Source organism: Ambystoma mexicanum, chromosome 7p (genome assembly GCF_040938575.1).
Source record: "Ambystoma mexicanum isolate Mex_15411 chromosome 7p, UKY_AmexF1_1, whole genome shotgun sequence".
Classification (NCBI taxonomy): Eukaryota; Metazoa; Chordata; class Amphibia; order Caudata; family Ambystomatidae; genus Ambystoma; species Ambystoma mexicanum.
The window spans coordinates 52,621,166-52,634,409 of record NC_090939.1 but is presented as its reverse complement, the minus strand read 5'-3'; the positions used below and the strand labels follow the sequence as shown (position 1 = coordinate 52,634,409).

Here is a 13,244-nt window from a genome sequence, read left to right as displayed (position 1 = left end):
ACGCGGAACCCCATGCATTTCCGAAAAGAGGACACCCGTGGGAATCCGCAGAGGTATGATTTGTGCACATCGCCCCAGAATCTCCCCTTTCCAACGATACCCGCCTCGATCTCCGGAAATACAGCCGGAGATCGAGGCGGAACAAGAAGGTCTCTTACCTTCTCTCTTCCCCGCAGCAGCCGAAAATGGCTGCTGCAGGGAATTTACTTTCAGTTTCACTCCGACGTGCGTGACGCACGCCGACGTGAAATCGAAGTTAATCCAGCCCCCTGGCAGTGAGGGGGTACCTCCGCCTCACATAGCCCGGGGGTTGGATTACAGTTCGCTCAAAACAAGGTGCCGTCTCTTCCTTGGCAGTGCACACGCAGTGCCAAGGACGAGATACCTCGCCCTTGGCACTTAAAGGGTTAACACTCCTCAGGTACTGTGGGACTTGGGGTAGTACTTGGGGTAGCCAACTGTCGCTCCTGTGTTACTGGAGTGCTGTATCCGGTGTTTGGGTGTTCACCCATACCACTTACCTAACGCATGTGCGCCTGTTGTGAGATGGGCATGGCAACAAGGGAGGGGACACAAACAACAGAACTCAAGTTTCAAAGGTTTTATTTCAATATCGGGATGCAATAAGGCCTAACTTGCCCTATTACTAAGGTAGGGATTTCTCCTGCCTAGTGAAAACTAAGGGAAGTCTAAGTCAAAAGTCTGTCTGTGTCAAAACCTATGCTTGCCCTCACATCTAGAAATAAACATGGTTTTGCGTTCTTTTTAGCCAACAAAATAGTGTTCTAAAGTGCTGTTCTCAGCTTCAGTTCTTCTTGGCTTCCCTATCCCAAGGTCAATACAGTTCCAATAGTTGCTTGTCTTACCAATGTTCCTCCAGGTCTTGAGGTTCCCTTGCCCAAGGTCAATCTAGCACAGGTGACACAAAAGGGGAGGTTTTGAGGTTCCCTTCCCCAAGACAGTGCTTCTCAGTTCTTTTGTTTCTTAGGGTTACCTTCCCCAAGATTTCACTGTAGCACTTATGCTGCTTTCACTTGCTCAATATTCACCATAAGAAAATAATAGGTCCACTTGAACCGCCTTCTAGCTTGCTTTGGCGTTCAATTCACAGTTCTCCGTGATCTTAACCATGGGGAACTCCCTTGGTCTAGGTGCAGTTGTCAGATCACAAGGTCTACCCATTACAGGTCACGCAACCATAAATTCCCCTTGGCCTTGCTTGGCTCCTTCACGAGCTCTTTGCTTTGGGCTTCTGACTTCACACTTATATTCTCTTTTGTTAGTGTAACACTCTTCTGCTTCAGTCTTTTGATTTACCACTGACTTATGGTTCTTTCTCACATTGGTTGTTGGCATACTCAATTGTTCAGTTTTCAATATGCTTTCTTTCTGCTCACAGTGCTTAGATACAGTCTGACATTCAATATGTCGGTTTAACTTCAAATATTCGTTCACGTTCAGTATTCCATATGCTGTGGTCTTATTCAAATAGCACTTTCCATTTGTTTCGGTATTAAATGTGGTTTCATTCAAACTGCAATTTCCATTCAGTTCGGGACCCAAGGAGTGAAGAAAGCCCAACCGTTAACCGCAGTGGTGCTGTTTACCGCACGTAGAAACTGCGAAGTACTACTGAACCGAAAAGAGCCTGTAGCTGCCCACAACCTCCAACCTGCTGCCGCAGGAGTCCTCCAGATGTCCTCCCTCTTGTTCCCACGACTGAGGCTCAGGAACCCAGGATCTACATCGCTGCAACAGGACAGAATTCAGCTGAACCACTCTTCTTCACACCGGGGGTACTGATTAGACTTGGGGTACTTACCTCAGTGTCTTTTTGAGCTGTGCTCTTCTCAGTTGAGACTTGCATTGGTTTACCTTAGAGTTGATTCCAACTCTGCTTTTCACTGGCTTTACAGCTTGTGACCCTACGAGTGATTGCTACAAAACTCTCTAACTTTGTGCAAGACTTTTTTTTTATCTAAGTGACTCTGCTCCATAGACTGTGCTTCAATTCACTTTGGCTGTCCTGGCTCCCTGCATGCCCTTCTAGTTCATTGACTTTGATATTTCTGCCCCTCATAAGTGGTCACTTGTTTTTAGACTGTTATTGCTGGGAAAGGCTTAACCAGACTTCATTGGAAGATTTAAGTATAGTCCCATGCTCTGAGAACCTGTTCAACCTTTTTCCTTCCTTAAACCTTTCCTTTCTACAACCGCAACTAGTGTGATATATAAATGCCATGACTGTCCTTGTGATGGAAGTCACCTGCGGGTGTAGGAATTGTGTAAGAAGCATATCCAAAGATTATCCACTAACTTGTTTTGATTCTAAAAAGTATATTTACATTGTTACATTAATTGCCCTTTTTAAAGAACGCTTTAAAAAGTTTTGTTAAATAACTATTTATAACTGAAACCTTGAGTGTAAGTGTTACTTGGCTACTTGTATTTGAGAATGTGATTGCTACAGCTCTACAGCTCATATTTACCCCTCTTGAGATAGGCCTGGCTGCTCAATCACACTACCAACTTGTGTAGTATAGACCTATACCAAAAGGTGGGTTACCTAATACCAATCAGATAAGTGTTGTGTAGTCTCACACAGTGTTACTACATCAATTCTTACCTAACACAGACTTATACTAAGAGTTGGGGCGTGCATGCCAAGGGATAGTTTGAGTCTCACTTGTTGGTAGACTTTAGGAAAACTCCCCTAACATATATATATATATATATATATATATATATATATGTGCCATTGCTTTGTAAGAAATTAAGAAATGTGAGATTGTTTGTAACTTAAACCCTTGTAGAAGAAAGGATTCGACCTTGCAAAACAAGTGTTGGCTTTGCAATGCGTACAGCGTATGATATAAGAATCCTGACTTTAAAATATGTACACATTTACAGATTAATTAGCATTGAATTTATATTAACTAATACAAGCACCTAACAGATAAATGTATACATAAAATGCCTTGGAAACTGGATTCTCACAGTATTTATTGGGGACTGGAGCTATCCAGGAAATGGGCATTTTTTTACTGATCTACCTTGGTGAGTGGGTGATGGGGAGCAGCAATCGCTGAAATGGTGGTGAACTGTGGGTTTAAATGCATCACCCAGGGTGACTTGCTTAGGCAATGTAATCCGAAGAGGGGGGTAATGCCCCCGGGGCTATAGTTAGTTAAACGAGTCCCAGGGGCATTACGGGTAATGCCCCCCCCTCTGAGGGTTATATTGCCATTAGTACCCTGGCACGTCATACTGGTGTACTAAGAGCCATTTTTCTCAAGTTGAGAAATAGCACTTCGACCGTTTCTCAACTTGAGAAAAGAAAAAAGCTAAAGAAAATGATCACCAGGAATCTGGGAGAACGGACAATGCGTTGTTCCTTCTCCCTTTCCATGGTGGCCATTAAAATGAATGGGGGAACAAAAAGTAAACAATATGGGCCCCATGGAAGGGGCAAAGGGACAACACGTAGTCCCTTCTCCATTTCCATGGTGCCCTCTGACGCGAAAGAACTCCGGGACGCTGCAGCGTCGGAGCCTTGTTGGGCAGGTAAGACCTGGCGAGGGCCAATTAGCTTGCTTTTAACAAGCTCATTGACCCTCGCTGGGTAATAATTGTTGATGTATACTTTTCAGTGTGTTTCTTACTAATCTACCTGTCTCTTACAGGCTGGCGCACCATTATATCAGGTGTAAAGTGCTCCTCTCACTATGGGCCTCACCAAGCAATACCTACGCTATGCAGCTACTGCTGTCTTTGGGGTGATCGCAAGCCCAAAGGCAAACGTGGTCTTTGTCACCCTGCGTGGAGAGAAGGGACGCTATGTGGCGGTGGCAGCATGTGAGCACGTTTTCATCTGGGATTTGCGCAAGAGTGAGAAGGTGAGTCTGTGGAACCTTCCTTTCCTGCCAACAGGAGTCCTATGATGTTGGGGTGAGAAGTCTGCATGTGATAGCTAGACATGGCAAATGCTCTTGTCCACAACCATAACATTGTGCACGCCAGCTCTACAGAGTAACCTCCAGAAATGAATCCCATTTCTTAGTGCTGTCTAAACCTTGGTGTCCTTATTTCACGGCTGATGCCACCAGTTGAATAACCCCTCCTATCTAGCAAGTAAATTGTGAGGGCTGTAGAGCAGGATTTGGTTTCATCCCCCTAGTGCTACGGTTATTAGCATGTTGGTCTTTCTACAATGTGTATCAAGAGCTCGGGAAAATTAAAACCTATGAATCTATACTATATCTTTTGTGGGCTGCTACACAGTATCTTCTGTGCATTGCTGTAAGGTTCCACTAAAGATTCTCCATAAATGCCACGTACCGGTCTATCCTAAAAAACCTATAACTAGTGAATGAGGATGCCTATTCTTCACAAAACTTTTTTCTGAAACCGTCAACCCATTTTATTACTTACTTTTATTTGTTAAAGTGTATCTTCATATTTGGGGTTCTACATTCAAATTATTATTGAATTTGTATTGTGCTGAATTTGTAAGTGTAGTTTTGGGGGTTTGTTTACATCCTAAGGGCATTCAAAGGGTTCAATTTCTTTTTTACCCTTATATGCAGATCGCGTTTGAAAAACCTTTCATAATTGAAAAATGTGTATTATCAAATCTGTAATGCTTTATTGAACCCTAAATGTACATGTAAACCCTCTGTGATCATATATATCTACCTTGTTACACTTGTGGCATAAAGTTTCATTACATGTTGATGGCATCCAGAAGAATGGTAGCTGCCTTTGTAAATGTAAGCTGATTGACAGTCGCATTTAAATGGTTGACCCATAAATAAGGGTGGTGCATTGCCTTAGTCGCTATATCCTGCAAGAGACGAGTCCAGGGCCGTGCCTCTTCATTCTGGGACATGCTCTTCCTACCGTGGATAGTTATGTTGCTGTTTCTCCGGTGTGAACAGTCTGCTTCATACGAATCTCACGTTGAGCATTGGCACATTATACTGGAATGACAAAATGTATCCATGTGCCAGCACATGTGCAAGGTATTCGGCTCATAATGTGCAAACTGGACATCACTGTTCTTTCTAGAATTAATTTCATCTAAGTGCAGAATTAACAGCAGTTAGTTGGTATGCTGTATGGCTAAGCGATCGATGGGCTTCTTAGGGTTATATGGCAGAACTTGCTGCTGGTAATACATTTCGTCTCTGTTCCATGTCGCACTTTAAGGCCTCCACCAGAAGCACGTTACAGATTTCTTCATTTATACTGTTTATTCCTTCCTGCATGTTTGCAAAGGGGCAATTTATTGGAAGGCTGGAATAAAACGGCCAAATATAAATCCCACAAATGTCACCCAACATGGTCATGCTGCGATGGCATCGTACTTTGTACTGACTACATTTTGTGAGAGATTGTATTTGTTTGTTAATTTTATTGGTCGTTTTTTAAATTGAACTTTATTTGCATTTCAAATACTGCATTACAAACCATCGTGAAACCCTTCATCAAAGGCCAACCCGACATAGTCGCCCTCCCCACTCTTATCTCCCTCCACTACCCTCCCTCATGCAGCAAGTTCTGATTGACTCCTGTAGGTTCATAACAGGGGCGTTCAACCCCTTCGAGCGGGACAGATCCAAAGACCTCGGGCTGGCTTAACAGCTATTTCACGGTGAATCACTTTTCCCTGTTAACCTCCCAAAATATTGATTTCAATATGACGGCTCCCAAACACTGAGACCACCCCTTCCATCCGCGGCCCGGGCCCCATCCCCATCCCCACTCCCACTCAATGCCCATACTTCTCAAAAAAGGGGAGTCCTAGGTTTTCAATGTTGGACCCATACTCATCCAAGCGATGTGTGAGGTATTAAATATCGTATATGGCTCGGGTCTTCGCCACCCATTCCCTTTCCACAGGCATACACAGGCTCTTCCATAATTTGGATAGGCAGCATCTAGAGGCAGCCAACATAACCTGCAACTTATGCCCACCCTCCACCTTATCCTCCTCCTCTAACCACACCCCAAAAAGAAGCCACAGCAAGAGCTCCCTGTGAACCCCAACTACCCCTTTTTTCCATGATAGAACTTCCTCCAGTGTGATTGCGCTCTGGGGTTTCCCCACCACATATAGTTATAGTTCCCCTTCACCTAATGGCACTTCCATCAGTACGGGTCATACCTCTTACACATCTTGGCTATTACAGCTGGTGGGTAGTGCCATCTGTGGATCAACTTCAGGGCCTGATGCCTATAATGCAGGGAGATGGTTGAGCATATCTGCACCGATAATGTGTTGTCAATGTCTTTCCCCAGGTCTTGTCCCCATCTGATCCTGGCTGGGAGTGGATCCCTAGGCTCATCCAGTAGTATTGTTCTGTACAACCTAGAAATGCGTCCCCGAGAGCCATTCTTTGTGAGCAAGAGCCATTTAAAGTCCGTCAGTCCCTCCTGAAGTTCTCGCCCCATTGGCCTTCCATCAGCACTCCTTTCAATTGTAGATATTGGAATATCAATAGATTCTCAAGACCCAGACGCTCCTCCAGCCTACTTTAATGAGCGGAAAGTCCCCCCTTCCCACATTTGTCTGGCCCTGCTCGGCCCCGCCTCATACCAAAGCTGGAATGCTATTGGCTCCTCGATCCTGTCCCGCAGAGGCGGAGCCCAGATACAACTCCAGGGTGATGACCATGTGGACAGCAGTCTACCCCCCCCGTCCCCTTCCTTCCAAATAGACCAAAAGACCTCTAGACCCGGATGGTTGCTGCACCCTTCTCGGGATACAGGGCCTGTGCACCCACAGCCATTCACCCAGGGAGACCAGGGTCAGGATCGCATTGTCCATGGATCGCCCACTGCTTGTCAAAGAGAGGGTCCAGGTGATCTACCATGACACAAAGCTGGGCCGCCTTATAATGGGTCTCGAGATCTGGGAATTCCATGCCCCCCCCTCCGCCTTCGGTAAAATCAATGTCCTGTAGGCAACCCAGTGATTTGCCAACGACCAGAGGAATTTCAGCAGAGGCGCCCTCACGTCCGTGAAAAATTATTGCACAATCACCACCGGAGCTTTTGGAATAAGAACAGGAATTTGGGCAACACCATCTCGATACAGTTTAAGTGCACCATCCACGACTGTCTCAACCTCGCCCACCTCTCCATATCCTTTTGCATGGCCGACCATAACGCCAGAAAGTTCTTCGGAATGGGATCACCATAGTGACGTGACACCTGTACCCCCAAATAACGAAAAGAGCCCTCTTGCACCAGAAACGGCAACCCCTTGATGTACTCCTTCGATGTCCCTGAGATCCCCCCTACCACGTAGGCCACTGATTCTCCAGGTTAACTTTAAAGCAAGATAGTTCCCCGTATTGCGCTAAACTCTTCAGCAAGGATTGCACCGACTGCATCGGCTTGGTGATGTAAAGCAGGGCATTGTCTGCAAAGAGGCTGACTTTGCACGGTAATCCCCCTACCGAGACCCCCCGTATTCCCTCGTCTTTCCTCCTGTGGCCCATGGTTCCATAACCAGTGCATAAAGCAACAAGGAGAGTGGACACCCCTGTCTCGCACCCCGCTGTAATGGGAAGGCCTGCGACCCGCTCCCATTTACCACCACCCTGGCTGTCGGATTTTATTTTATCAATCTGTTTTATTATTTTCATAAGGAACAGAACAAAAACAAGCTAATGTACAACTGAAGCATAGTACAGCAGATTCCATTTAGTAATATTACTATTGACATGGGAGCGCCACTAACATAGGATGCTAGCGAGGTACATTGGCAGCAAGAAGGTTCAGGTTTGGGACGGTCCATCCCGTCGTGCTCTTCATCCACCTCCTTCCCACTTTCCCCCATATCTTTACGAATTTCCCTGGACAGCCCCAGTAGACTCTCCTTTCCAAGGCCGAACAGCAGTCCAGTTCTGCAGTCAACTAGCTTAATCTCAGGTGATCTGCAGATCTCCAGGATGCTGCAATCAGTCTCTTAACAAGTCTCAGTGCTACAGCCAGGCACGTTTTTTCATGTTTCGTAAACTCAGTATCTACCCATGTTCCCAGCAATGCCAACTTCGGCTACAAATAGACCTGAGCCGCCATTACAGTGGACAGTTGGTGTGTGCATTTCCCCCAGAAGACTTTAATCTGGGCACATTCCCAAAGTATGCGATAGAATCTACCTCCTTCCCTGCCGCATCTAAGACCTGTCTCGCTGTCTGCCCTGCCCTATCTAGTCAGCACTGTGCAAGAGTAGTATACTCTGTGGAGGATCTTGAGTTGTATTAATCGCAGCCAGGCCGGCTATTCACACCTCCCTCGGGAACATCAGAGCCTCCACTCATTCCTCCGATTCCAGCCTTCCAAAATCCCACTCCCATTTCTCCCTCAGACAGGTGAGCTCTGTGGTCCCAATTGCTGTGAGCTCTTGGTATAATGTTGACGTGACCTTGGCTGGGATGCCCGTTGAGAATAAGTTAGCCTCTAGCGGGGAACTATTTGGGACCTCTCCCAGGGGGCGAAATTGGGCTTTCATGGCGTGAGACATTTGCATATAATGGAATCCCTCCCCTGTTGACAGGCCATATTGTCCTTGCAGCTCTTCAACTGGCCGAAGGTGCCCCTCTTGTGTTATATCCGCCAGGCTGTCTATTCCTTTTGCCACCCAGCTCTCAAAGTAACCCATCTTCAGCAGCTCCTTCAGGTGTGTGTTATGCCCAATGGGCTGGTCAAGAGTTGATTTTCCGGCACCAACCCATGTCCTCCTGCGCCTCTACCCACACTTGGCATGTGAACCTAATCGGCCCGGGCAGGTTCTTCATGTATTTTGTCCCCCCATATAGTGCCTGTCTGGTTGTGTATCATTAATATCCGTTCCGCTGCGATGTGTGCGAGTGTCTGGTCTCCGTGCAGCCAGTCATTCACTGTCCCCAGCCGTCCCCACCAAGCCTATGCCCCCTTTGCATACTGAACCGCTGTTGCATTTTCAGTGCCACCCGCGGCTGTCATTGGGGGAGGTGTATATTAAGTGAACCCATGCCAGGAAGTTCCCTCCAAATCACATGGAGCCCATAATTCCTCAAAGCGAGTCCCACCGCACAAAATGAAACGCCTTCTCGAAGAATATGGCAACGAGTTCCAGAGTGTCTGGTATTTCAGTTGCCAGACCAATGACGAGCTGTGCTCAGCGTAGGTTCATTCGTGTGGATCTGGAGGGCATGAACCTGCATTGGTCCGGATGTATCAGCGAGCCGATCACCCACAGCAAGCAGTTGGCCAGTACTCGGGCCAAGATCTTAGCCTCCCCATTTATTAGAGATATTGGCCTATATGAGGCACACTGTTCTGGGGATTTACCAGGCTTTGGGAGAACCACTATGCTAGGCCTTCTAAGGCCAGGTGGCAGATCTTCATCTTGTTTACATTGTAGATAAAAGCGATGCAGAGAACCGATCACTTTCTCCCCCAGCTGCTTCCATGTCTCTGTTGGGAACACCATTGGTCCCTGGCACTTTCCCTGTTTGAAGCTGTGCGATTTGCTGCTGAAATGTCGTCCTCCTGAGACGTCTGCTTCCAACCCCAAAGCTTGTTGAGCGGAGAGCCTTGGGAGAGTCGCCTGATTCAGTGCGTCTGGCTCCCCTACCTCGCGGTTCTTTTTACCCGCGCTATACAGCGCCTTGTAGTATTGTGCAAAGGCCTCGCTGTGTCTGTATCATTGGTGATTACCTCACCTTGGGTGTCCCTTAAGGCACGCACACATCCAGCCCCTCTTTCCTTTCAAGCCAGGCCAGCAATTTCCCCCCTTTATCCCTGGATTTTACTTTGTCTGGCCGAGTGCGCTTCCCGGCATTGTCTAGTGCCATATTACGCAGTGTTTCTCGTGCTATGACTAGTGGCCGCTTGGCCTTCTGTGACCCGGATGAGAGAAATTCCTCTTCTGTCTGTTGCACTTTGCTCTCCGCCTCCTCCACCTCATGCGCGTGCTTCTTACACTTAGCTGTCACCAGTGAAAGTGCCACCCCCCCCGCAATGTGGCCTTATACCCCTCCGAAAGTGTGACTGAGCCATTGACCGTTCCTGTATTTATTTCAAAGTACTCCCTGGATTTTGTGCCAGACAGTCCACAAATTTAGGTTCCCCAAATAAGTGTTGAGGCGCCAGCTCCCTATGGGCTTTGTTATCCCGTTCTTAAGCTCCATGACTAACTGGGAGTGGTCTGATATCTCTCTGGCTAGATATCTGGACGATAGTAGCCGATGCATCATGTTCGCTGGGATGAAAAAATTGTCAATTTTTTACATAGATGCGTGTACCCGGAGAAAAAGGAATGGTCCCTCTCATTGTGATGCAGCCATCGCTATGCATCTATCCACTCCAGAGCCTCAGCAAATGAGCGCAATTAAGTGCAGGCCCCCGGGTTTCTGGTACCCACTTATGTCCTGTCTATGCCCCGGTCCATCACCTCATTGAAGTCCCCTTCCCCCCCTAATATCCAAGCATCCGTGTGGCTTTGAAGCGTGAGCCCTCAAAGTTCCGCTAACAGATCGGATGTGAGCAGAGGGGGTGCATATACTGCTACCATTCCCAGTGTGTCACCCCATAACTCCCCCTTTGCCAAAACATAGCACCCCTGGGGGTCGGACTTCACCTCTGTGAGCTGGAATGGGACCTTTTTGTGCCAAAGTATGAGCGTCCCCCAGGAGCCCTTAGCAAAACCTGTGTGGAAAGCCACCCTGTAGTTGGATCTGAGAAAGAATGTACACTCCAGGCCTGCTAAATGAGTCTCAGTAAGGAATACAATGTCAGGGGTCGGCCTATTGAGGAATTGTAGGAGTAACCTTTTGACACTTGAGCACAACCCGTTTACATTCCAGGTCATCACCGAGACTTTCCCATTATGGGCCATCAGCCCAGAGAAACCATGCTTCAACCCTGATAGTGCCCCCCCTTCTGTTCCCATCCCTGCCGCCCGTTAGCTCTGCCTCCTTCATCCCCACCACTAGTAGGGTGTCCCTATACCCTGCATACCTTACGTACCCAAAACAACCGTAATTGGGCCAACAACGGTTGACCAAATGTTCCCACATGCCACCCTGTACTCCTCCCCAACTTGAAGCACCCTTCTCCCAAACGGGTGCGAAAGAACCATGTCTACTATTTGCTGGCTGCCCGCTGTTGCTGTTCTTGCGAGCCTCCAGTTCGGATCTATAGCCGCTAAAGTTGTTTACTCCCTAGTGTCTTTGCAAGAATGTATGCCGGCACCTTTTGAGGTGCCAAGTCATCCATTGCCCTCTGCAAAGCATGGCTTCAAAGGGAGCTGTTTGCCCTGCTGTCTGCGATTCGAACAATGTTTGGGAGTGGCCCGGGTCCAGTTCTCGTCTGGGTCACCCTTTCAGGGGCTGATGTCCAGTCGATGAGAGGATGTTCATTTCGAGCCATGACCATGCCTCCTTCAGATTATTGTAGAGGTGCACTGTTCCCTTGGGGTTAAACCTTTGAGCTGTGCTGGGTAGAAGAGTTTGTATTTCATGTCAAGTGAATGCAACTTTCTTTTTAACGATTCAAAGGATTGGCGTGCTCTCTGGAGCTCCCTGCTTTAGTATGGGAAGAATCTGATCCGGTAGCTATTCTACATGATGGGATCAGTGGCCCACGCCATTTGCAACAGCGCATCCCGCTCCCTGTAGTTCAGAAGACGTGCAATTATGGTGGGGGGTTGGGGGAGGGAGGTGCACCAGGGATGTGGCGACCCGCTGGCATTCTGTCTGCCCTTTCCACTGAGAAGAATTTGGGGAGCTGCTTTGGGTCGAAGAGCTCCGTTAGCCATTGTTCCAAGAAGAGCTCCATATTGGTCCCCTCTTCCTTTTCTGGCACTCCAAGAATGCAAATGTTATTATGCCTTTCTCTTCCCTCCTTGTCTTCTGCCCTACATTCCAGGTGTGTAAGCTTCTGTGTGACCACCGTCAGTTGTGTATCCATTCCTGTCCCCCCCCACTCCTTGTCCTGTTGCTGCCTAGTGGGTTAGAAGACCCCTCCCCCGCCCCAGGCCCTCTCACCTGGGTCTGCCGCTGGATTGTCTGTGTTGGGACACTGTCCCTAGCTGCCCCGCGATCCGCTGTTGGAGTTCTCCCACCTGGAGGGGAGGGGCACCTGATGTGGGGTCCGCCACTGCTCCTTGCACGGTCTAAACACTGCTCTGCTGTCTTGTGGGGCCTGCAGCCTGCCCATCTTGTGGGGTGGAGGGGCTGTGAAGAGGCTGCTGGTGTCGGGCCGGCAATGTTTCTGCGCTCTGCTGCCACGCCGAATACGAAAATGGCGCCTGCTGCCACTTTGCTGCCGGCGGTCTTTCTCAGGGTTCCCTTATGCGATTTTCACCTCGAATGCAGCGGTCTGCAGCCACAGTGTTCCGCTGTCCGGGGCAATCGTTTTTTCACCTGTAAGTGCGGGCAAAACAGGATTCATTTAGCAGGATGTCTTCTGCTGTCCGAGAGCTATGGAGGTTCACGTCTGCATGGTTCTGCTGCGCAACAGCGCCCCTTGGCAGTCAGATTTGAGTATTTAGGTGCGAACCATCCCTTCCATCTCGGGTCCATCTCAGGTCCATCCCTATGGTCGAGAGGACCTCCCCCATGAAGGCCCAGCTCACCCGGTCGAAGGCCTTCTCAGCTGTCTAAAGACAGCAGCAGTGCCCCCCTCTCCCACCACCAACGGTGTGTTAAGAACATGAGTGTCTTACGCGTGTTGTCCTCCCCCTGTCTATGCATTATGAAGCCCGCCTGATCCGCATGGATCAACCGGGGAAAGCAGAATTCCAAATGAGGGCAAGCACCCTGGCAAACCTTTTTGCGTCCACATTTAGTAGGGAGATGAGGCTGTACAGGGCACAGTTGGTCAGCTCATTCCCCGATTTTGGAATAACTGCTATCAAAGCCTGGAGGAATGTCGATGGTATGGTGCCCTACTCAACAATAGAGTTGAACAATTTGGCCAGGGGTCCCGCCAATAAAGACTGGTACTGTTTGTAAAAATCTGCGCTAAACACGCCTTCACCTGGGGCCTTTCTGGCTTTTATTGATTGGATCGCCCGTAAAGCCTCTTCCCGCGTAACCTTGTCCTCGAGCGCTTCACTTTCCGCCACTGTGAGCTTGTGGAGCTGCAGGCCGGAAAGATAATTGTGAACTTCCTCCTCCCCTGCCTCTACCGGTCTGGTGTAGAGCTCCCAATAGTAAACCGCAAACTGAGATAAGATGTCCTCCCCT

The 13,244-nt window shown here is 48.3% G+C and overlaps 1 protein-coding gene across 1 annotated transcript in view; it reads left to right on the top strand.

The window, feature by feature from the left end:
• The window catches only part of WDR3 (WD repeat domain 3), a 386,077-nt gene that overhangs the window by 59,611 nt on the left and 313,222 nt on the right, over positions 1-13,244 (top strand). The window contains exon 2 of the mRNA XM_069635757.1: positions 3,684-3,896. Within this exon, the coding sequence (XP_069491858.1) occupies positions 3,726-3,896 (171 nt within the window). The 5' untranslated portion in view covers positions 3,684-3,725. The remainder of the gene's footprint in view (positions 1-3,683; positions 3,897-13,244) is intronic.